The sequence below is a fragment of the Diceros bicornis genome, chromosome 25 (assembly GCF_020826845.1).
Source record: "Diceros bicornis minor isolate mBicDic1 chromosome 25, mDicBic1.mat.cur, whole genome shotgun sequence".
In the NCBI taxonomy this organism is placed as follows: Eukaryota; Metazoa; Chordata; class Mammalia; order Perissodactyla; family Rhinocerotidae; genus Diceros; species Diceros bicornis.
In genome coordinates, this window is record NC_080764.1 from 5,390,127 (window position 1) to 5,414,503 (window position 24,377).

Below are 24,377 nucleotides of genomic sequence, written 5' to 3' on the forward strand. Positions count from 1 at the left end.
GGCCCCTGACATGTGTGGATGCCCCATAGCTGTGCAGCTTGGGAAAGTTACTGAATCACTTTGAGCCTCAGTATTCTCATCTGTAAAGTGGGGACAATTGTACTCACCTCCATAGGATCAAATAAAATAAAGAATGCCTTCAGCAGAGGGCAGAGGGAAGGCTCGCTATAAATATACCTACAAGAGTAACACTAACAGAAAGTCAAATTTATTCCCTCTCTGAAAGCTCACTCATATGGGTGTACCACACACCAGACATTCAAGCCCCCTCCTGCCACAGCCCCTGCACTTCCTCTGTGCTCAGGCTGTGCTGGCCCCAGGGATCTGCACCTGCCTCCCCTCTTCTCCTCCAGGCCAGATATGGGCATCTCTCTCCTGGATCATGGCCTCCACCTCCCAGCTGACTCCCACCTTCCCCTGCATCCTTCCCATCACCATGCAGTCATCTCAGAGCACAGACCTGATCATGTCGCACACACCTGTGCAGAAACCATGGGCAGGTTCTCTCTCCCCGGATAATGCATTTTACTCCACAGCCTGGCATTCTAGACCATGTAGTCTGGTCCCACCATCTTTTCTGTCCTACTTCTCTCCACAGTGACCCACTGCAGGTCCCCTGAGGCAGCCTGCCTCAGGACGTTGGCTTATGCCACTTCCTTAGCCAGAATATCCTTCCCTGTCTTTGGAAACCAATCCATCCTTCAGCCAAATTCCAAAAGTAGAAGAGCCTAAACACCTGCCCAGGTCTCCTCCACCTCAGTCTGTGCATCCACGCCAAGTCAAGCTAGTGTCCTGAGCCTCGGTCCTCCAAACTGTAAAATGGGGGCACCGACCTCTCTCCTGGGACTCTGGCGAGGGTCAGTGAGATCACAGATATGGAGAATGCCTTGTGAATGGTAAAACCCGGAACCAAGGGCGTTATTACCTTTTCAAAGCTCTGTTCAAATGATTTCTTGACAAGCCCCTCTCGGATCACCCCTCCCAAAATGAACTTTCCTCTCCTGTTCTCCCATTGCTCTCACTCTGTGCTGTTTTTAATGCAGGCCCCCCGAATTATAGTTCCTCACGTCTGTACTTTCTCTGCCAGAGCCCCCACTACATCTTGGTGTCCCAGGGCCTGGGACCCTTCTGACTGGATGTGAGTCACATAGCAACTGGTGTAGGGCCTTGTACACCACAGGTGCATACTGAATGCTTACTGAGCTTCTTTTGAAGTCCTTTTTCAAGATTCACCTTGGCCTTTTGTAGGAACCTTTCACATGGGGGAGGAACCGAAGACCGATTCTTGAGTCTGAGAATATTCGCTGCTCTTTTTGGTTCTTTCCAGCACACTAGGGCTTTCGTAGGCGTGACTCATTCATCCTCACCAGAACCCTGTAGCATGATAGCTATTGCTATTCTCTTTCTTAGCCAGGGGGGCCTTCGAAAACAGAGGCAAATTAAAGCGTGAAGTCTCTTTTTGAGGTGCAGTCCTAGGGCGCAGGAGTGAGGGGACAGGGCCAGAAGGAAAGCGACATCAAGGTGACGGATTACCGGGCTGTCCACTGCTGTTTGCGGGGTATGTGGGCTGTGTTACAGGCTGCCGCCTGGTGGGACCACTGGGCCCCAGAACATTCCATCCAGCCAAGGAAGGGAGCGATATTGATTTGCTGCCTCCTTCCGGAATCCTGTTTCTAGTTGGTCCAAGTTCATTGGATGAAGCCCTACCTAACTCCCCCGGAATTCTGAGTTGTGTTACTCAACTCCTTGGCCGGCCACAAAGCTTCACTCAGAAACCAGAAGAGCGGGGAACAGCCGGGGTCCCTGTGGGTCCACAGGGTTGGACGGGGGCCAGAGCCCTGCAGCACCCCCTCCGGCAGCCATACGGAAGGATGGCCCGCACCTCGGGGCCTGTTAGGCCAGTGAGGGACTGCGACTGGGGCTCTCCACTGAGCAGGCAGCCAACGTCTGGGGCCTGGAGGAGCTGAGTGGGTCTGGGGGTAATTGTAGTTGGTTGGATAATTCCCATTTTACATCTGAAGAAAGGGAGGCTAGGAGACGTGGAGTAACTCGCCCAAGGTCACGAGGCTGTTAAGGGGTGGACCCAAGTCTCAAACCCAGGCATTCAAGCTTCAATCCAGGCCCCCTGTCCACCTGACCACAATGCAGGGGAAGAGAAATGTGGACGCTGGAATGAACTGTAGGCACTGCTCATTGCTAGGGCCATTATTAACAGCCCCCCCTTTCCAAAAATGGAATGTATTTCTCTTTTAGCATTCACTCATTCATTCCCCCCCTCACTCACTTATTCACCCTCTAAGCACCTACTTGCCTTGGGCACACCGTGCCTTCCTTCCGCATACACACACTGTGCTCTGCCCGGAGGCCAGGCTCAGAGTCAGCTCAGGCTCCGGGGGAGGAAAAGTTACCTTTATTGTGGGACAGAATGCCCCCATGCGAGGTAAGCTCTGCGTGGTGTGGCAAGTCTCCAGGCGAGGAGTAAGGAATTTACACGAGGAAATTAGAGGAAGCTTCTCAGAAAAGGTGGCATTTGAAGTGAATCTTGGAGGATGAAGAGGATTTTAAGAAGGTGAGTTACGAGAGAAAGGGCATTCCAGATGGAGGCCACAGCACGGGCCACAGGAGGGCAGCTGGAGTGCAGGATGCGCTCAGGGGAAAGTACATGGGCGGCAGCAGCACCGGGCTCCCCGAGCATCTGCTTATAAGAGCTACAGCTCGGTTTTCCTCCACATACCCGGTTCCCCCATCGTCAGAGGGCACCCCAGCCCCTGGCGTTTGTTGCTTGCTCAGGAATTAGGTGGCTGTGAAAGCAATAGAGGGGCATGTAGATGATCACGACTGTAACCCGAATTAATTACAGAAACTTGCAGACAACACTGTAACATCTCTACAGTGTGAGCCGCTCTCCTCCAGCCAGCCTCTGCCTGAGTCTGTGTGAGTCATGGACGACCCGAATATCCTCTCTGTTGATTTAATTACATACATGGCCAATGAAATTATTATGAATTTTTACCAAAAAGCCAGTGACATTTACAGAGATTACAGTAGGAATCCTCTTGCATGCTCTCTCTCTCTGGCTCTCCAAACACTGGTCCCCTGGGCAGTCCACTTTACCAGACTGGTGTCCAGGCCAGCAAAGCACTAAGTACGGGGGACACCATCCTGAGTTGGGCTGAAGCAGGAGTGGAAGGAGCCAGAGCCTCCTCAGGGCACCCAGAATCACCCTTCAGTTTTGCATTTGGTGAGCCCTGCTTCCTCCTGGTTTGTGCTAGACCAAACTGATCATGACCACTTAGAACAAGTGTTAGTTTTACTTGGATAACAAAGCTCACAAATTAACCAGCGATCCCTTGCTGAGTGCTTCCTAAAGTCTGGGTGCTGGGGTCAGGGATGAGAGCCCCCCGTGTTTGAGGGGTCCCCACAAACACATAAGTCACTGTGGCAAATGCCCTAATAGAGGCCAGAACAACATTGGAGTCCTCACCTGAAAAGAAAATGCCAACAACTTCTGCTGACAACAGAAGTAATGTGTGGCATGTTGGCCCGTGTTGAAAGGGGCCTTTGTGGATTGTGTGTGCCTGGGTAATTTTTGTGCTGTGGAGGAAGATGAAGTTATAATGACTTATCAGTTTAAACGTTTACTTCGAAATAAGATCGCACCGTTTCTCTCCAGCATCTTTCAAACATACCAGCACTTTACCAATGCTACCGGAGCAGAAAGCATTCCGACCTTAATTGACGAGGATGGTGACTCCACTTCGGTAACATCGACTCGGAGACATTAACCTCCTGGCTGCGGGGCTGGGAGTTTTGAAATGCGATCTCCGCAGCTGTAGTTATAATTGTTCTATGTCACATTGACCGGGCACGTTTACAATTTTTAACAACTGTCTTAAAAAGTCCAGTGACATCTGTTGAGAGTTTAATTGTGAGTGTAAAAAAAAAATCATTAAAGGAACAGTCAAGAGATCGGTTTTCGCACTGTTGAAACAACACGGTGGCCATCAGGCGGTGGGGAATCTGCAGACAGGACTCATTTCATCTCCCAAGTCGCAGCGCTAGGGCACAGGGAGGCAGGAGGGGATGCGGACAATTGAAATAAAGTGGAAGGGGGAGAGGGAGAAGGGGAAAAGAGGGAGCAGCGAGAGCCAGAGCAGAAAAGAAATGGAAAAATGGACATTTTTCCCTCCACCGGAAAGTATTTATAACCCGAGATTAGGCCGGGCGCCCCGCTTTCCTCGGGTTTGGCTGGGGAGGCGACGGAGGGAGGAGGAGCGCCCGGCCCGAGCGGCCCCGGGCTGGCCGCCCCCAGCGGCGGGCCGGCGAGTTTGCGCCCCTCCGCGCGGCCACTTTTGTTCTCCGCTCGGGGCGCCGGGCCGCGGCGGGGCGGCAGTGCGCACGCGCGCGCGGGGCGGGGCGGGGCGGGGCGGGGCGGCGGGCTCCGGCGCCGCCCCCCGCCGCCCCGGCCCGCTCCATCCGGGCACTGCCGAATTAGCATCGTGCCGAGGCACAACTTTGCCGAGGCCCAGCGAGATCCAGGCGCGCGCGCCGGAGGAAATATAGTCCCTGCCGGCGGGCGGCGGCGGGCGGGCGGGCGCGCGCGGGGCTGCGCGGGGCTCCCGGCGCCGGGGGGGCCATGCGCCGGGCCGCGCCGGCAGCCCGGGGACCCGGCGCAACTTGCCGGGCAGCCTGAGGAGTTGGGCGGCCGCGGCGCCCGGCCGCCTTTCTGCCCCCTCGCCAGACCCCCCCTCCCTTTCGGCCGTGGGGGGAGGGGGCTCGCGTCCCCCCGGCCCGGAGACCCGGTGCGCCCGCCCGCTCCCGCCCCCGCGGAGCCGCGCAACTTCCCGGGAGCCCGGGCCAAAGTGAGCGAAAAGTGCTGCCCAAGTTCCCGGGATGGAGCTGCAGAGCCGGCCCGAGGCGCTCGCCGTGGAACTCGCGCGCCACCAGGTAGGCGGTGCGGGCTCCAGGGACCCGAGCCCGGCGTCCTCTTCCTCGTCGCAGGGTCTGCATGGCTGGAGGTGTCCGGAGGGGGCCCCGCCTCGAGCCTGCCTCGGGGTGGGAGGACTGTGCACACGCACGGACCCCCTCTGCGCTCCCCCTCCGCCCCCCTCTCCTGCAATCCTGCACAGTTTGGGGATCGGGGGCCCGTGGGACCAGACGGCGTCTTCTCATTCTCGACGCAGGGTCTGCAGGGTCTGCAGGGCTGAGGGTGCCGGGAGGGGACCCCTTCGTGAGCCTGCCCCGGGGTGTGCGTGTGAGTGTGTGCGCCGACCCCCTCCGGCCCCCGTGCAGTCCTGCACAGTTTGCAAAAGTAGTTTTGGCGATGGTCGCTCGGGCGAGCGGCGGCGCGGCGGCCGGAGCCCGAGCGGTATTGCGGCGCGCGCGCGTGTGTTGGGGAGATTAGGACGCGACTTGAATATTTATGAGCTTTGCTCGACACGGACTCGCCGTGTTTACTTGGCTCTTTGTTCCTCCCCCCTCCCCCGGCACACACTCACACTCACACTCACTCGCACACGCACCCCGGCCTGCAAACTTGCACGGCTCGGGGCGCGCCGCCGGGTGGCCTCGGCCCCCGCCCCGCCCCGCCAGCTGCCCCGATGAGGCGGCAGCCACAGGTAAGCGGCCCCGCGCGGCGCTGCCCGGCCGCCGCGCGTGCGGGACGCGGCCGGGAACTTGGGGCGCGCTGCGCGCGGGGGGCTGCGGCCCGCGGGCTGCCCGGCGCACTGGAGCCCCCGGGGCCGCCGGCCTGAGCCCGCTCCTCCGTGTTTCCGCAGAACGGCGACCTCAAGAAGCAGCTCCACGAGAGGCAGCCGCGGATCGCCGCGCTCAGCGACAAACAAGTAAGCGAGCTGGAGCTGTCCCCCACCCCCGCGCTGCGGGACGAGGGTCGCCGGGCACTGGGGCAGCACCCTACAAAGTGCCGGCCTCGGCGCCGCACGCTCAGATTCCCAAAGGAGTCTGTCTCCAGCCTCAGAGCTACCCGCCCCTCCTTTTCTGGAAAGAAAGAGCCGGGTTCTCGGAGGCCGAGCGGGGGGAGCGCGGCTCCGGCAGTGGTCGAAGGAGAGAGGCTGCACTTAAAAGGCGGCGAGCAGCCCGGCGTCCATTTTGAGTTGGTGGACATGTTTTTGGAATGTGGAAATTTCTCCCGGCTCCATGTCCCCCCCTTCACGCCGGTGTGAGGGTGGGGGTAGACAGAGGGTGGCGGTAATTCGGGCCTGGACACCAAACTCCTTGGAAGCGGTTTCTGGGTTCCATTGCAAATTTTATTTAAAGAATCGTTCCTCTGGGCTCGCCCCTCCCCTCCGCTTCTCCAGCATCACTTTTTATTCTTGGAACCTGACGCCAGCTCCCGGGAACAAAAGAAGGGCGCCCCCAGGACCCCCCAGTTCTGCCCCAACTTTGGTCTCCGCGCGTCAGGTGTCGATTGGGACACACCGGAGGCTCCTCGCGGTGGGGGGCCCGGCCGCCGACCCTCCTCCGGGCCCCTCGGGGAGGAAAAGTTGTCCATTGTGACTTAGTTGCGCTGAGCTCAGCGCTCGGGGTTTCAGCACCATGAACAGATGCCGCCGCCGGAGCGCGGCCGGCCGCGCGCCCCCCGCCCCCTCCCGCCCTCCCCTCCTCCCCCCTCCCCTCCTCCCGCCCTCCCCTCCTCCCCCCGCCCCTCCTCCCCCGCCCCTCCCCCGCCCCCCTCCCCGCACACGCGCTCCCGCCCCTCTCCCGCGCCGCCCCCCGAGCCGAGAACTTTGAGCGGCGCAGCCAATGGCGCTCTCGGGGCTCCGAGGCGGGTGGGGGCGGCGGCGCCGGCGCCCTCCCCGCGGCCCCCTCCCCTCCCCGCGCCCGCCCCGCGGGCCCCCTCCCCTCCCCGCGCCCGCCCCGCGGGCCCGCCGGCCATCGATCGCGCTTCCTCCGGAATGCCGGCCGCCGTCAGCACCAAACTTGGACAGCGCCCGCCCCGCCCCGGCCGCGGAGCAGGTCCCCTTCCTCCTCCCCAACTCCGGGCCGGGCGGCCGGATCCCGTGCCCCCTCCACGGAGGAATTCTCGGAGGGGGGGAGACGAGATTGGCGGGGGTGGCGGCGACCCTGGAGAGGAGAACTCGGAGGCCGGGTGTCCTCGTCGAGTCTTTAAAGTTGAAAAGTGGTGGGAGGGGGCGTGCGGGAGAGGAGGGGGCCGGGGTTGCGGAAGGAAAGATGGCTGTTCCCGCGGGTCCGCGCCTGGCCGGGGGCGCCTGCCCGGACACGCGTTAACCCCTCTCTGGCGGTGCCGCGGCCCCCTCCCCGGCGGCGCGCGCCCCCGGCCAGGAGTGGAAGCTTCCATTCCCGCCGGAGGGGGGCCCGGCGCGCGGCCCCGGCGAAGTCGGGGAGTTCGCGGGGGGAGGGGACCAGGCCCGGCATTACCATTTTGATTGCTTTGATGCCATTTTTGGAGGGGGAGGGGTTGGAAGACCCTTCTCCGCTGAGCACAAAGATGTTTAATCACTGTGTAGAATCAAATCAGATACTTTCTTTAAAAAAAAAAAAACAACCCACCACCACATCTGGTACAGTGTGATAGCTGAGGGTTACTAAGCCCTTTTTTCACTGGGTAAAACGGCAAGTTGTTGCCTCTTATGCTCGGAGTAGAAGATTTAAGAGAGAGAGAGAGAGCAAATCCAATAATCCAGCGGCTTTTATTGCAACAATGTCTCTCTATGTGTGCTTCCACGTAGCAATAGTTTCGCGGTTTGTAGTGGCTTTCCGGAGCTTAGGTTTGATCATTTCTTCTGTATTGTAGCAACTATTTCAAGGCTATTTAAATTTTTATGATGATAGTAAATGAGTAGCTATTTATTATCTGTCAGGCTGGAATTTAGATGAGGCTGCGAAACATTTGAAAATCCTGTTTGAAGGCTGCGGTCCGGCTCCGCGAAGGAGCTGTCCGACTTCAGGCTGCCTTTGCCTTTAAATTTGAACTCGGGGAAGGATGCTTGCGAATGGAATGTACCTCCATCTTTTTGTGTGTGTGTGAGTGTGTGTTTAAAAAGAAAGAAAGAAAACAGCGGAAACTTTTGTTCTCCGGCCTGTTAAGAATGTTTCTTTTAAATGACTCAAAATAACATCTGGTAAGCAGCCAAGGTTTGGCCTGGCCATCAGAACTTGTGTTTGTAACTGGAAGTGTGTTGTTTTTCCTTTTCCCTTTGTGGCATTTTATGTAACAAGGGCTCATAAAAGAGGGAGTGGAGGGGGCTGAGGCTGTGTGCAGCATGCTAATAAAGCTGCCTTGTCTCTCCCAAGCTCGGTGGTGAAATCTTTCAGAGGTCACCTATGAAATGAGTTGGGTAGACTTAACATTTACTCGTCTCTCTCTCCTTGGGAGAGTTTGGTGGTGATTGGCAGCTTGCCGGGGAAAGGTCGATGAGCAAGCTCTTGGAGGTGATTCTGGGCTGCACCCAGGGTCTTGAAGAGGAGCCGTGGGGCTCTGCTTGGTCACCCCAGAACCTGCCCAGGAGAAGCTGAAATGTGGGAGCAGGTATGAAAAAGCCAGTATTTCAGAGTTTGTTCTTAACTCAACATAAAATTAAAGGTGGTGTTCATTTATAGATATGCTCGGGGAGAAACTCATACCATCTCCACCTCCGGAGACGTGTGCTTTTGTGCTGCTCCCACTTGGAATATGGGACATAAAGGTTAAGTTTCAATTGAAAGTGCACATGTGGATGATGAACTGGATAGTAAAATGAATGGATGACCCCATTATCCACATCTGTTAGAAATACAGGAGCAGCCGAGTAATATCTTTTGGTGCCCAGCCATCAGTTTCCCATTCATGCCCTTGGTACTGGAAATTTTTCAGTTACTTCTGGAAACATGGGCAGGCGTTTAAAGATGTTTATCGAGGACTCCTGTAAGTAAATAGATTGTTGATCAGAAGTAGAGAGAGACAAATTCTGTAGAACTCCCCAGTGTTTCTCCTACCGTTGGTGGACTAGGGGATAGACGGGAAACCAGCTTCCATAGGACCTGGCTGTTTGAAAACAGAGTTCATATTTTTCCTTAAAAAAAAGGAGGTGTGGGGGCGGTGGTCAGAGGTGAGTTGTGGCCAGCCTGGAGTGGCCGGGCTGCATCCCCAGGTGTGGCCTCGCCTGGCTGCTGGGTTGTGATTCCAGCGGGGGACAGACTCTGCGTCTTTAACGAGATATGATGTGTGAAGACTCCATTAGTTGCTCCAGTGGCTTTATGCCGTGAATTTGCAGCACATGCAGAGAGGCAGTAACATTTTTATCTAAATTGTCAAGCAACAAGCAGTTCTGTGTAAATAACAGACCCATCATAAATAGTGGGTTTTTTTCCCTCCCTCTTTGGAGTTCTTAGCACAACATCTAGATGCTGTGTGTAGTGGGCATCCCCAGACCTGAAGTTCACACAAGTTTAGATTCACCATAGAGTGAGAAGACCCTTCTGTGTGAACTGTGGTCCCTGCTGGTGTGGCCGATAGAGAGAGACCCCAGAGGTGAACTTGGGGCCTTGCGCACTGCTTGACCTATCGATTTGATGAACTCTGGATTCCGAGGGGCTGTCCTCAAGTGCGGCAATAAAAATATGTCTTCTTGAAAGATATTATGTATGTGGCACGCACCCGGGCGCTGAATCATGTCTTCACCGTGATTCACTAGCCATGTTGGGCACCAGAGAGATTCCACCTTGGAAATCTCCACCAGTTACTTCTAGAAATGGGGTGGATTTATTCCGAAAGCTCTGCAGTTGTTTGTGGTCCTTTAGTAAAAGGATGTTCCATTTTCTGAGCATTATTTCCAAGTCTGCTCTCATACAGGAGGGTGAATTTTAATCTTCCTGACCTAGAGTTTGAGATCTCATTCTTAAAACAGCATCGTTACATGTTAAAGAGAAAAGTGAAGCTCCACGTTTCATGTTCTGAAGGAGAGAGCGGGGGACTGAGACAGCAGGGGCCCAGGCCTGACTTCACCACTGCCACCTGTGTGGCCTTGACCCCTGACTCCCCCTCGCACAGCAAAGTCTCCCAGGCCCATGCTTTTATCTGAGCCTGTTCCCAGAGCTCCTCTTCCCCATCCTTCTACGACTCTGTTCCCTTCCACCATCATCTCTTAGCTGGAAGATTGCAGTACCCCCCTCATTGCATCCACTTTAAGAAAAATTAGCTTTATTGAGATATAATTCACATATCATATAATTCACCCATTTAAAGTGTACAATTAGATGGTTTTTCGTATATTCACAGATATTTGCAACCATCACCACCATCAATTTTAGAACATTTTCATCTCTTCAAAAAGAAACTCTTTGGCTGTTACTTGCCCCCTCTCCCCAAGCCCTAAACAACTACCAATCTACTCTCTGTCCCTATAGAGTTGCCTGTTCTGGGCTTTCGTATGAACGGAATCATACAATCTGTGGTCTTCTGTGACTCCCTTCTTTCACTGAGCATAATGTTTCAAGGCTCATCACAGTTGTAGCATGTGTCACTACCTCATTCCTTCTTATGTCTGAGTAATATTCCATTGTATGAATTGACCACATTTTGTTTATCCATTCCCCAGTTGATGGACATTTGGGTTGTTTCCGCCTTTTGGCTATTGTGAATAGCATACTGTGTCTTAAATAGTAAGTGTCTTAAAACCTGCACATGATCACGGCACCCTCTGGCTCGAGACCTTCCAGTGGTGCTCCGTTGCTCTGGGGATGAAGCCTGGGGGCCCTCAGAACCTGCAGGGATGGCCCTGCCCACATGCTCGTCCTCTGCATGGGGCACCCTCCACCTCACTCCTGTACCCGCTAGTGCGGCCTCTTTGGTTGCTTTCCAGCAGCTCTTCTGGCACCTCGAGCATTTTCCTCGATCGTCTGATTTGACCTTTTCATGTCTGCTCTCTGTGCGAGACTGTAAGCTGCATGCAGGGTGGGGGCTGTGTCTGCTTTACCCCCTCCCCTTGTGTTCTCAGAGCAGGGCTTCCTAGGGGCTGAATGCATATTTGTTGAACCAGTGGATGACTTCGTAAAGAGATGGGTGTGAGGAGTAGCAGTCATGTAGTTAATGGTCCTAGTAGAGTCCCCAGCCTGTAGTAGCCATGCTATAAATGGTAGATCTTAGGGGTTGGCCCCGTGGCACAGCGGTTAAGTACGTGCGCTCTGCTGCTGGCGGCCCGAGTTCGGATCCGGACGCGCGCTGATGCACTGCTTGTCAGGCCATGCTGTGGCGGCGTCCCATATAAGGTGGAGGAAGATGGGCACGGATGTTAGCCCGGGGCCAGTCTTCCTCAGCAAAAAGAGGAGGATTGGCATGGACGTTAGCTCAGGGCTGATCTCCTTCACAAAAACAAAAAAAAAATCACCTGTTCAAAATGAGTGGACATAGGTGGATAAGACCAGCAGCTCCCTGCCTTGGAAACCTCAGAAAAGAGTGAGGCATAGAGATAACCATGTTTCAAGGAAATTCCAGAAAAGTTCTGTGAAAATCGTGCTGTGGGAGCACCTGCATCATTTCTGGCCTGGAGATCAAGGACAGGTTGCTGGAGGAGGTCGGGAGAGGTCCTCAAGGACGCCTGGGGTTGTAGACGGGAGGAACTGGTGGCCAGTCCTGCTAAGGGATAATGGCCTGAGAACTCCTGCAGGGGCTGGTGAGTTTGCTGGCAGTAGAACCGTGAGAGAGAGGAGGAGAGAGACAGCAGAGAAGGCGAGCTGGGGCAGAGCAAGGAAGGCATCAGAGGCCGGGATGCAGGGCCTGGATTTTATGCCGTAGCCTCCAGAATGGCCAGGGGCTTTCAAGGCCCAGGTCAGGAAGGTATGGGAACAAGGCTGAGGGCAGATGAGAAGGGAGGGAGTGAAGGAGGCCTGAGTCCCCTCCTGCTTGGCCCGGCCATATGAGCTCCTTAGATGTTTGTCACCTACGTGGGGAAGCTCTTGCAGGGACGACAGGGCCCACGCATGACATGGGAGAGGAGGCTGGGAGGCTGCTGGACCCGTAGCCCTGGGCGACCAGAACGTAACAGGCTGGAGAGCAGGGGACCACACGGTGCCCTCCTCCTCCTCTCTTCACCAGAGCTTCGTGGAGCTGAGAAATTAATGGGGGACACTCCTGAATGTAACTGAGTGGACAACTCTGCTCAGTTGGTTTAAGGGAAAAAAGTGTGTGTGTATACATATACACGTGTTTATATTTTTCAGTTGCATTTTCATTATTGATTTTATTTTGGCTATAAAGTGTACAATAATAAATAGTAAGTACGTTGGTATATACCAATAAGTATATATAAAGTCTGTGTAGTATATATAAAATCAGTTAATAATTTGTCCAAAATTGTGTTACTAAAATAAGAGGATTTGTTTTTGAAGTAAGAAAAATAATTACCATTCTCCTGCTAAAGTAAAATCTTAACTGAGGAAGGTGGTGATCGATATTTTCTATTATTTCTATAACATTTAGGAGATAAGAATTCTACTTTTAAAAAAGTTTTTATTGTAAAAGCAACACATGCTTGTTGGGAAAAAAATTCACAGTGCAGATTTGAAAGTCGTAAAACTTAAGCCCCTTTCTTCCTGCCCATTCTCGCTTGTGGACGAGAGCAGGGCTGGTTTTCAGGAGTGTTCGTCGGATATGTTCTGTGCACACACAAACATCTATGACACAGATAAACGTGCCTAGTGGATGCGTTGAGCGTGCTGTTCCTAAACTTGCTTTTTACACTTGACATTGTTTTGTGGGCATATTTTGGGAACAACTCAATTAATTCCACAAACATTTAACGGGCTCCTGCCAGGTGCTGGGGATGTGGAGGTGAAGGGGGTGCTGTGTAATAGTGACGTCTCGTTTTGTAAAGCTTTACACTTATGAAATGCTTTCGCTTGGTCTCTGCTTACAAACATCTGCATATGTGGTTGGGGAGGCAGGTAACGTGTCCCGTGGGGCCCAGCAAGGTATCTGCATGAGACGTTAAGCCACCAGGTCACCCGGGCAGCAGGTGGGGAGATGTGCTCTGGTGGGGCGTGTGGGGAGCGCGCCGAGGAGGTGACATTTGCACGTGTAGGGAAGCGTAGAGACAAGTCTTACACTCAGAGTCTTGGCCGTCTGCAGCACCATGCTCTTCAATGGGTCTGTCCCACTCCTTCTCTGATGCACACCTTTTTATTTGACTGTCAGGATAGTCTCATGACTTGGGTCAGGCTGGGCAGATGAGTCTTCCCTGCGGGACAGATCAGAGAAGGGCCACTTCCCAAGGTCAGACAGCTTGGGACTGCCGAGAGGGTGCCCCCTCTTTCAGCCCCTGCCTTGTCTCCAGCTGGCCCCTGCGTGTCGAGTTCACATGATGTACTGCAAGAGCAAAGGCCCTCAAGTCAGGACACCAGGCCTCCATCCCAGCTCCCGTAGCTCGCTGAGCCTTGGGCGGGTCATTCTGCCTCCTTGAGCTCCCTGTCCTGTCTGTAAAGTGGGACTAGTAATTAGACCTCTCTCACCGGGTTATTGAGATGAAATCAGGTAATAGGTGTGAAAGTGCATCTTAACTACACAGCGAAGGGGTTGATTTGAAGAGAAGGGGTTTGAAGGGGTTGATTTGTGGTCAGTGCACCTGTGACCACAGGAGACCCTGCTGAGCCCTGCCCTGCGCCCGGGGGAGCTGGAGCCTTTGCACTGTTGCTCGTCCTGTGTGGGGCCTTCTTTTCTGAGAGGGAGGGCGGCCTGTTGCTGTGTCCCTCCTGGTAGAGGTTGGCGGAGACTATGCCGTCTTCTCCAGCCAGTCCAAGGAGTTCGCTTTGATATTTCAGCCTCTGAAAACACCTGCTGTCAGAACTCTACAATTGATTTCAATTAACTCGGAATGTTTTCAATGAGGTGACTGATGATAACTTTGGTAATCCCACGATGCCTCGTTAGAGCTCTGGGCCACGACGATTAGCCTCTGATTTAGCAAGTTTTTCCTCCAATGCCTTTGTCTGCTCAGGAACCAAATCCTGGGCTCGCTGCTGTCTTGATTTCACTTGTGGGAACCAGTGCTAACTGTGGCCGCTGCCTGGCCTGCCCACCCGCTGAAGCGTGCCGCTGGGCTGGAGGAGGAGGCTTTCCTCTTCCGCACTGGGGCTCTCGCCAAGGAGCAGTGTTTTGGGCACGCTCTGGTCCCACGCTGGGGGCTTAAGGAGGCCCCTTTGGGGGTGTCTGTGGGCGCTGCCTCCGAGGCCCTTGCCCCAGACACGGAAGGACTTTGGAGAAGAGGCAGGTGCCCAGAGGAAGGTGCAGTGTGGCCACACCATTCGTCTTCCCGACTCTGTTTGGAATTCAGTGTTTAAGGAAATAGGAGTCTGGATTCGATTTTCCTTCCAGAAGAGGGCTGCTAAGAAGGCTTTTAACTTTTGTCTCCGAGAGGCATGTGAGAAAGAGCTTAAGCGTGGGCTTTAAAACTGGACAGACTGAGCTCTAAGCCCAGCTCCATCCTTCAAGAAGGGCCGGTCCAGTGGCTGTAAGCTGGGAATGACGGTGCACCGCACATCAGAGAACGGAGTGCAGGCGGGTGGCAAGTGCCCAAGAAATGGCATGAAAGAGGTGCTGGGAGGATTAGATGAGATGGTGTCTTAGGTTCTGGGTCCATAGTAAGTGCTCAGCAAGTGGGACTGGGACGTCATCTTCTGGTCCTCCAGGAGTCACAGCTTTCCCATCTGATGCTAACCCTGAGGCAGGCCCCCTTCGAGTGCTCTCTGTGGACCAACTCATTCGCTGTTCACTCAGCCCCTTGGGGAAGGCCTGCTCTCAATTTCCATTTTATTCAGGAGGAGGCGGAAGCCCAGAGAGGTTGACTCTTGCTGACGTCACACAGCTAGCGAGGGGAGGAGCTGGGATCCAGTTCTGGGACCTTGTGGCTTCATGATCTTAACCCCTCCGCTGGAGTGTGTGGGAGAGACGACAACACTTTGTGCCACAAATATGAAAAGTTTGGTGTGTCTTGTAACTCCAGGGCGTGCGTTCAGATAACAGTAAAGGGAGTTAGTGCAAGAGGTGACCGCCACCGGCGAATTAGCCAGTCCGTGATGAGTGGAAATTTTACTCTGCGGTAGAAGGTCCCAGAACTCTGGAGGGAGCCTGGTCTACATCCAGTCTCTGTGTCTCCCAGGAGGCTGCCTGCTGGCTGGGACCAGGGTGGCGCGTGTGTGGCGGGCCAGGACCAGGGAGGGGTCCCTGCAGCGCGGAAGCTGAGCCAGGGGCAGTCGGGAGGGTTGGACCCAAAGCGGTTTCTCCTCCCGCCCCTCCTCCCGAGGACCCCTCAGCCCCGCCTGGGCCTGAGCCCCTCTGGCTCTGCTGCCTTGTGTTTCTTATTATTATTCCTGTTATTATTTTACACTTTAAGGCATCTTCTTATTTGGAAATGGCCTCTGTTCTCCAAAGGAACAAATATGCCTCCTTAAGGTTTCTTGTTGGCAGTTACTTATTGTTCGGTGGTGGCAGTTGCAGAGTGTGGTGAGAAGCTGAGAAGCTGCCGATACGGCTTTGTTGTGGTGATGACCTCTGACTGCGGGCCGCGGGCTCAGGTGGGCTGCGCTTTACATATACATACATATATGTATTTTTATTTTATTGATTGATTTTTTTGCTTGGCACCTGTCTTAATCTTACTAAAACACAGCAGAAAGAAGTACGTCCATGGGGGATTTTAATTTTTTGTCCCAGGGTGAGTGGGTCTTCAGCCCCCAAGTAAGATTAGAGAGCGGGTTAGCTGGGTCCTTATCTCAGAGCAGGGATGATGCTGCCTCCAGGGCGAGGTTGTTCTGAGGATTAACGAGGACGCGTGTGTCCCAAGTTGGCGGGCTACTGGTTAAGATCTCGTGCTCTCACTGCTGCGGCCTAGGTTCGTGTCCCACCCAGGGAACCATACCCCCCGTCTGTTGGTTGTCGTACTGTGGCGGCTGTGTGTTGCTGTGATGCTGAAAGCTACGCCACCAGGATTTCAAATACCAGCAGGGTCACCCGTGGTGGACAGGTGTCAGCGGAGCTTCCAGACTAGACAGACTAGGAAGAAGGACCTGGCCACCTGCTTCCGAAAAGATTGGCCCTGAAAACCCCATGAATAGCAGTGGAGCATTGTCTGATAGAGCTCCAGAAGGTGAGAGGACGGCGCAGAAACCCAGGCAGGGTTCTGCTCTGCTGTCCACAGGGTCACTAGGAGTCGGAATCCACTCAACGGCTCTAACAACGTGTCCCAAGTGCCAGCTGGAATTCCCGGCAGGCAGCAGGGCAGTTGAATTTGAGGAGAGCTGTATCAATATTACTTTACTAACAGCAATGTGAGAAGGAGAAAGCTGGTGGTGCCCCCAAAATTTTATTGCCATGGAGAAGTAGGCTGGCAAGTGTGGCTTTTTGTTGGGGCAGAAACCTCTGGGTTGCTTTTTGTCTCCATAAACTGGTGTGTCCACAGCTGGGATTGGGCCTTAAATTTGGGATTCAGTGGAAATTGAGAGCACAGATGCCCCAGACGTGGCCTGATGGCTTCAGCATAGGATGTGAGAGCCAGGGCACCTCTGCCTACCCCCAGTTTTACATGTGGGAAGCTCAGGCCCTGGGTGGGGGTGGCATCCAGAAACCAGAAGTAGCCCCGGGGACCCTGGTCTTCCTGACTACCACACCGCAGCCACACAAGAAGCCTGTTTTTGTTTAAGCAATTAAATTCTGTTCACTGGAGTTTTCTCTCAAAAGCTGCTTGCCCAAGAGGGCATCCCCTGTGTGAGATGTGCTGGGGTCCTGCACGAGATGACCTTGTGACAACAGGGCCACCAAGAAAGGACCCTGGGGCAGACACCCTAGTGGTTTTCAGGACGGGTGTTAGACTTTCAGAGCAGGTGACTTCCGATTTGCACAGGTGAGGGACAGGCAGCTTTGGCAAGGCACAGCACATTCCGCAACTGTCCATTTTATGAAACTTACCGAATCAGATTGACAGCAGATCTCCAGGTGCAGGTAAACTTCAGAAGGACGGTTCAGAAGGAGTACCTGTAGGGGCTGTTTGTCACTCAGCCCACCGTGCACATTTCTGCTTTCAGAGTCTCACTTCAGGGTAGAGTCACCCCCAAAATAGAAAAGGGGCTGAAAGATGGTCTTGGGGGGGCCGTCATTTTTAGGGGAAATAATGACTTCTTTTTGATCTCTTGAGTGGAGGCAGCAGAAAGTTACTTGACATGGCAGATGGGGGTCTGCTGGGGCGTCCCTGGGGGATGCCAGCAGGCTGTCCATGGGTGATGCTGTAATCAATTTGAGGAGAGGCTTTTTGCCCCAGGAAAGAGAAGAAGGCAGAGATGGGGCAGGAGAGAGCGGAAGAGAGGGAGCTGTGTTTCTCTTTGATGTCATTCAGGCGGAAAGCCAATCTGCACATGTAAATGAACTTGAAAATGCAATTAAAAATATATACATATTGGAGACTGTGATCCAGGATTTAATGTGAGATGCAGGTTACAAATGACAAGCAGCCTTGTCTTTAATCAGCGATACCAGCTCCTCTCTGTGATTAAGGTGTCCCGGTGGTGATAAACGCACCACGGATAGACGCCGGAATTATTTCTTAAACTATGGTTTGATAGCCCCACTGACTGCAGACTTTGCTTTGCCCACGTCACCAACGTCCTTCTGCCAGCTGCCACTGCTGAGGGGACACGTGCTTAAGAAGGTCCCTCCAAGGGCTTGGCAGGAGAAGTGACAAAACTGTTACCCGTGTCATTGTGGACAGAGATCAAAGGGGGGCTGGACATTGTTACGGCCACAAGCACTGGGAACTGGGCAGAAGTGGGTGCCTTGCAGGGAGCTCGCAAGGAACCAGAGGTGGCCGGTGTCTTAAAGCAGGAGCTGGGACGTGGGGGACCGGGGTATTCAGCATAGGGGTCTGGAAGGGAACAGGGCGGCAGAGCTCTCTGTGTGTCAAGTCTCTTTGCATATTCTCGGGGTGTGCCCACCGGCCTGGACAGCTTGAGTGTGTCCAGAAGAGGGCGCACAGTGGTGAGAACACTGGCAGTCACCACTCATTAGAGAATGGTGTTCAGCACCTGCCTACTATGTGCCATCGCTGTGCTGGGCGCTGGGGACACAGCGGTGGATGGAATAGGCCCTGGAGATGTGCTCACCGTCTCAGAGGGGGAGACAGGTCATAGAGGGGAAACATAATAAATGAATTATGGAGTAGGTTAGGAGGTGATGAATGTTCTGGCAGTAAGTAGAGCCTGGTGAGAAGGGTGTGTGTGTGTGTGTGTGTGTAGGGCAGGTGGCTATTTTAAATAGGGTGGTCGAGAGGGGCCTCATTGAGAAGGCAGCATTGGAGCAAAGGCCTGCAGAAGTTGGAGGAGTGAGCCCTGTAGCTCTCTGCAGGAAGAGTGTTCTAGGCAGAGGGAACAGCCCATGCAAAGGCCCTAAGGTGGGATGTGCCTGCTGTTTCCAGTGGAGGCCGGTGTGGCTGGGAGTGAGTGAGTGACAGGTGAATGTGAGGGAGGAGATCAGAGAGCTGGGGGGACAGGATGGGGGCTGTCTTCTCCAGCATGACTGACCCCTGCCTTTAAATCGCCCACTGGCTGTAATGTATTTTGACTAGAAACTGGAAGACACCAGAAGGCCGATTTCAGCTCCAAGTCTGGAGGAATCCCCTGATAGCGAGAGCTGTTCGGGGATAGAATTGTTTGTTCTGGGGCCGGCCCGGTGGTGCAGCGGTTAAGTGCGCGCGCTCAGCTGCAGAGGCCTGGGGTTCGCTGGTTCGGATCCCAGGCGCGCACTGACACACTGCTTGGCAAGCCATGCTGTGGTGGCATCCCATATAAAGTGGAGGAAGATGGGCATGGATGCTAGCCCAGAGCCAGTCTTCCTCAGCAAAAAAGAGAGGAGGATTGGCAGATGTTAGCACACGGCTGATCTTCCTCATAAAATAAATAAATAAATAAATAAATAAATAAATAAATAAATAAAATTAAATCTCAAAAAAAAAAAAAAAAAGAATTGGTTGTTCTGAGACCTCTACCTGCCAAACCACCCCCTAATCAGCAAAAGGGGAAGCAGCAGTTGCGGGGGAGACCAGGCTGGTCCTCCCTATGCTGAGATCCTGGAGTTCAGAATTGCTGAGACTCATCAAGGATCCCGTACTGCCTCGTTACAGTCTGTGATGCTCTAACGTAGAATCACAAACTCCGACGCTGCGGGGCCTGCAGGGCCGGCGAGTGGTCCTGCCGAGGGCCGGCCCGCTGAGAGACGGAGTCCCGCAGCGGGGCAGCAGGCCCAGCACCACCCTTGTCATCACGTGTCAGGGGCCCTGGGCAACTTGCTCCTTTGACTTTTCAAGAGAAGCCAGAAACCCATGCTAGTGTGAAATCTCCTGAAGTTTCCATGTGGGCTGTGCATTAATGCTTTTTCTAAATTCTGCTGGCCTAGGGAACACTCCTGCAGGCCGGGTCACACCTGTCTCCTCCGGGGCCCGTCCTCTGATGCCCCTTCCCAGGTCCATCCCCCGTGCCCTCCACACCTGGCTGCGCCCTCTGCATCGTCCAGGCCCGGCTGGGGCGGGCAGTTGCCCTGACCTCGCCCACAGGGACTGGCGTCCCTCCTCCCAGCTTGCGCCCCTTCCCAGTTCCATCACGCTGGGTTGTAATCTAGTAATTTCCTGCCTCCTTCACCTCTGTGTCCCCCACTCACCATCTCGTGTGGTGCCCCATACAGAGCGCCAGATGCAGAGCTACGGGGTGGGTAGCTGATGGTGAGCCCTGAGATCGGCGATTCTGCCGTCCTAGAGACCTCGGCCGCCTCTTAGGGGAAAGTCACTCGCGCGCCTAGAGGCCCATGAGGTTCTTGAAGAGCCTTCGTCTCTCATGTAGATAAGTAAGTGGAACTCAAATGTATTTCTGTAAATAAAACGGTCCCACAGCCACTCCCGCCCCCGCCCAAGTCGATGCCTTGTTGAAGCTGTTTTATTAACGAGTTCTGCTGAGTGGGCTTCAATGGGGGTCGCCACTGTCATATTGCGGATCTAATTATAAACACGAGGGACGGTACCAAATAAGCAGCCTTTAGAGGGAGAAGAGTCTGGCAGCTTGGTTTAAAGTGTCCTTTAATGAACTTCTTTGGCACTTGTATCTTAGCAACACATTTTATTACATCCTGGTGCAGCTGGACTCGGGCACAGTAATTTATCCCCCCCAGCTCCCCCACTCTGTCTCTCTTTGGTGAGTGGAGGGAGGAATGTACCGACCCGCTCTCCCAAGGCTGCGTTCGCATCCCTTCTGCTTTGTTTAGTTGATGAAAAAGGCAGACACGGGGTTGGGAGCGGGGACTTGGCCAGTGCAGAGGGCACTGTGGCCCTGGCCTGAGAGGAGGGCGGCCCTCCTGAGGCTGGGCTGCCACGAGTTGGGCTGCCGGCACTGCGAGCTGCCTTGCACATGTGCTGATTCTCTCCCCAACGCTCCCTGGCTTTGGGTATTTTTATCTGGACTTCTTTCCTGTAATGACACTAATTTGGATGCAGCGGAAGTGGGGACGTTTGCAAATCTTTCATTGCAGTCAACAGCCTGTAAGTGGGGGTGGGGGAGTGTTCTAGATGAAGTGGACGTGGGGAGAGGGCAGTAGAGGAGAGGAAAGAGGGCCGGGGCACTGGGCTGAGGTGGCCTCCCAGCCTGGCTCTGCTGCTCATGAGCTCAGGGACCCCGGCCAGTTACTCACCGTCCCTGAGCCTTAGCTCTCTCGTCTGCTGTGTAAGTTTCCTGTGGCTGCTGTTAACAGGTCACTGCAAACTGGGCAGCTTGAAGCAACAGAAATGTACTCTCTCACCGTTTGGAGGCTGGAAGTCTGAAATCAAGGTGTGGGCAGGGCTGCGTTCCCTCCAGGGACTCTAGGGGAGGATCCTGCCTGCCTCTTCCAGCTTCCGGTGGCCCCAGGCATCCCTTGGTTTGTGGCCACATCACTCCAGTCTCTGCCCCTGTCTTCACACGGCTGTCTTCCCTCTGCCTGTCTCTTCTTATAAGGACCCCAGTCATTGGATTTAGGGCCCACCTTAATCCAGTATGATCTCAACTAATTACATCTGCAAAGACCCAATTTCCAAATAAGGTCACATTCTGAGTTTTCAGATGGATGTGAGTTTTGGAGGGACACTGTTCAGCCCCCTCCATCTGTCAGTTGACGCTAGTCACGCCTGCCTCGGGGTATGGTTGGGGGTCGGATGCTCGATGCTGACCCAGCGCGAGGCGCACCTCCGGCTCCATCGGTGTCTGCCTTCCTGCCCCTTCCCTGCCGCCGAGAGCTGAGACGGAGGAACTGCTAAATCTGGGCTCCGTCGTGAGCAGGACAGCCGTACTTTCTGAACATACTACCTGGCAGTTGGTCTGAATATTTGAAATCAGGACCACTCCGGAAGATCTGGGGTGCCTCATTTATTGAGTTTGATGTTAATTTTCATATGCAGTTTTGAAAACCAGTCGCCGATGGTTTCACCCTGGTTGGTTGTCATTCAGGAGCTGGGAGAGGGTGCTTTAGAACAAATAGACAGCAAGTAGGAATGTGCACCTGCTGGGCAGCCTGCAGCTTCTGTTTACCCTGCAGGAAGATGAAGAACCTCTAGGCTGGAAGTCGAGGCCCACTCTTACTGGCTGCCACCTCCCAGAAGATTCATGACTTTGCACAAGTTGCTCATCTCCAGGGGCCTCAATTTTCACATCTGTAAAATGGCTATAATGAAAGGCCCTGCCTCTGCAGCCTGCAACGGGGATTAAATGCCTTCTGTGGAAGCACATTTGTAAACTGCAGGTTGCTCTGTGTGTGTGTGTTGTTTTAGAATTGCTGTCCAGTGGCTATGGCCTGTCCTCCTGGCTGACCAGGAGGCTGGAGTCCGTGTTTAAGTCTCAGGAGCCACATCCTCTCTGGGCTGCTGTAGACTCTTGTGGATGAGAGGATGGAGCCCGCACTTCCTGGTGACAGGTGAGAGTGAGCCAGGGCCCCCACTGCCTTCACTTCCAACAGTAACTTCGAGTCCTACTCCTGTCCCCATTTACAGAGGAGGACACTGAGGCTCACAGGGGTCAGTTACTTGTCCACAGGCTTAGCTCTGGTGCTGAAATGTGAACCTGGTTACCCTGGGTCCCAAGCCCCTGCACTGTGTGTGTGTCTGGCCGCCAGCAGAGACGGAACCCCCAGCCTGCCCAGACAGCTAGTCCCTGCCAGCCCCAGCTGGCACGTGTCTGTGGCGTTTGCGGTTCACCCAGGTCCTCCCTGTGCCTGATGCCGTGCAGCCCTCAGCGTCTCAGGGAGTGGTGGGGGGTGCTGCAGGTGTCCCCATGGGACTGAGTGTGAGGAAACAGAATACCTGCCACGTCCCCAGGGCCCTGCTGGGTAAGTCTTTGATCTTTCTGTGTCAGTTTCTGCATCTGTAAAATGGGGACGAGACTCTGCTGTCTACTTCACAGGGTAATTACTAGGGGGCGTCCGGCCTGCGGGCTTGGAGAGCTGCGCAGTGGGCGACAGGGATCAAGTGAGTGGCCAGGCGGGGGTCCAGAGAGACTGCCCACGGGGTCAGGGTCAGTTCACCCTCTTCCTCCTTCCCCACCCCCACCGTGTTACCACTTATTTTGCACCTTCTGTGTGCCCAGTTACACGCATGTGTGGGCCCTGATAACCCTTGGAGCAGAGCTGGGATCCCTGCTGCCGGAACAGGAAGCGGGGCCCGGAGCTCTTGAGTAGAAGGTGGGGGCTCACAGCGCAGAGCCCGGCTCAGACGGAGCTGGGTTTGAACCCTGGCTCTGCCTCTCACGTCCACATTCAGAGGTTCAGTTCCTCGTGTGCAGAACACGCCTGACAGCGACTCCTCTCTCCTGGGAGGGCTCCGAGGTTCAGTGGGATGACGTGCTGGGTAACCGCCCGCTGTGTCGGTGCCGGCGGCAGAGCAGGACCGGAGGGCAGAGCTGGTAGGAGGGCCGCGGGGCTGCTGTCCCTCCCGCTCCCGGAACGCGGGCTGGGGCTCCGGTCAGGCAGCCCTCAGATCGCTCGGAGAGGCTCACTCCGAGGGGCGCCCCGGCCTGCGCTTAGAGCGGCCTCTCTCCTTTGGTGGGAGCCTTATCCTGCCGCCAGCTCCTGCCACCTGCAGCCACAAAGAAGCAAAGGAAGAGCGCGGCCCTGTGTCAGCGTTCTCGTCCTGTTATGGCTTGACCCCTGCTCATTACCGCACGTGGAGTTGAAAAGTCCTGAGGGCTAGAAGGTGTCCGTGGCCAGCTGGTGGATAAACAGAACCCAGAATCCTCCTCACGAAGTGGGTGGGGAAGGGGCTGTGTATGCTTTATGCTCTGGCGGGAAGACCCGCGAGATTCCCCGCAGTTCACGGCCGCCCTGTGGGGAGTGGGCTTTTCTCCAAGTAGCGTCTTGAACGCCGTGATGCACTGGTCAGCTTTGCTGTGGTAACAAACAGGCTCTGTGCTCGCCACGTGCCTTCCCGTCGGGGCCTTCAGACCTCGGGCTGTGGCCTGTGTGGCTCTTGCTCCCTTTCCTTTGGCCAGAGCAGGTCACGTTGCCACGCCTGACAGCAGAGAGGCCCTGAGGGTACATATCACAGGGCGGGGATGGCATCCCCCCAAGTTGTGTAGCTGGTCAATAGCCGCCTGCCCTGGTGGCCCCTTTGCACACGCACTTCCCGTTACCCCTGTGAAGTCCTGGAGCCGAGGCCGCGAGGCGGCAGGAGGAGCTGGACGCGGGTGGCCTCCGGGTGGACGCACCTGGGTCCACATCCTACCTCTACAAGCTCTTTGTCCCATGGGAGCCTTTCCCGCCTTGTTCCCTGTGCCCTAGTCGTGGCGGGGTCCCGTGCACCTCAGATGCCCAGCCCTCCCCACTCCAGGCCTGTGTGCTTTCCCAGCTCCCAAGTCCTGCTCGCCTGTTGGCTTGGGGCTTAACTGTCCGTCCTTCAGGTGGCGCCTCCCTGACACCCCGCGGCCCTGGGCCCCTGTTTTGTGCCCTCGGTACCTGACTTCTCCTCTGATACCCACTGCTCTGGTAATTACTGTTGAGTGGGGGCTGCGTGAGGCGGGTCTGGGCCCACCCCTCACCCTTCCCTGATACTGTCCCGGCTCGCCGGCTCCGGGCACACGCGGGAACTGGACAGGCTGGCCTGGCCTGCGGGGGACACGGCTGCGTGTCGTTTGTAAAGGAGTCCTTTTCCTCTGGGGCTGCGAGCATTTCAAGTGACTCTTTCATCGATGGCTTCTGTTTAGACGCACAGTAAATATTTGTTGGGAGACCAGTTGGTCATTTGGCCAGTATTCATGGAGTGACTGGCGTATGCTGGGCGCTGGGCGCCTGTGGCTGAGGCTTGTGATGGGCCTGCGAGGTGCAGAAGAGGAGGTGGCCCGGATTTACCATCATCGTCACCATCATCATTGTCAAT

General features: G+C 55.1%; 1 protein-coding gene across 2 annotated transcripts in view; it reads left to right on the forward strand.

The window, feature by feature from the left end:
* The first annotated feature begins 4,835 nt into the window (after positions 1 to 4,835).
* Positions 4,836 to 24,377, forward strand: part of PHF21B (PHD finger protein 21B) — a 109,053-nt gene continuing 89,511 nt past the window's right edge. For both annotated transcript variants that reach the window (XM_058568157.1, XM_058568158.1), the window contains exons 1-2: positions 4,836 to 4,947; positions 5,778 to 5,843. In XM_058568157.1, the coding sequence (XP_058424140.1) occupies positions 4,894 to 4,947; positions 5,778 to 5,843 (120 nt within the window). In that variant the 5' untranslated portion in view covers positions 4,836 to 4,893. The remainder of the gene's footprint in view (positions 4,948 to 5,777; positions 5,844 to 24,377) is intronic.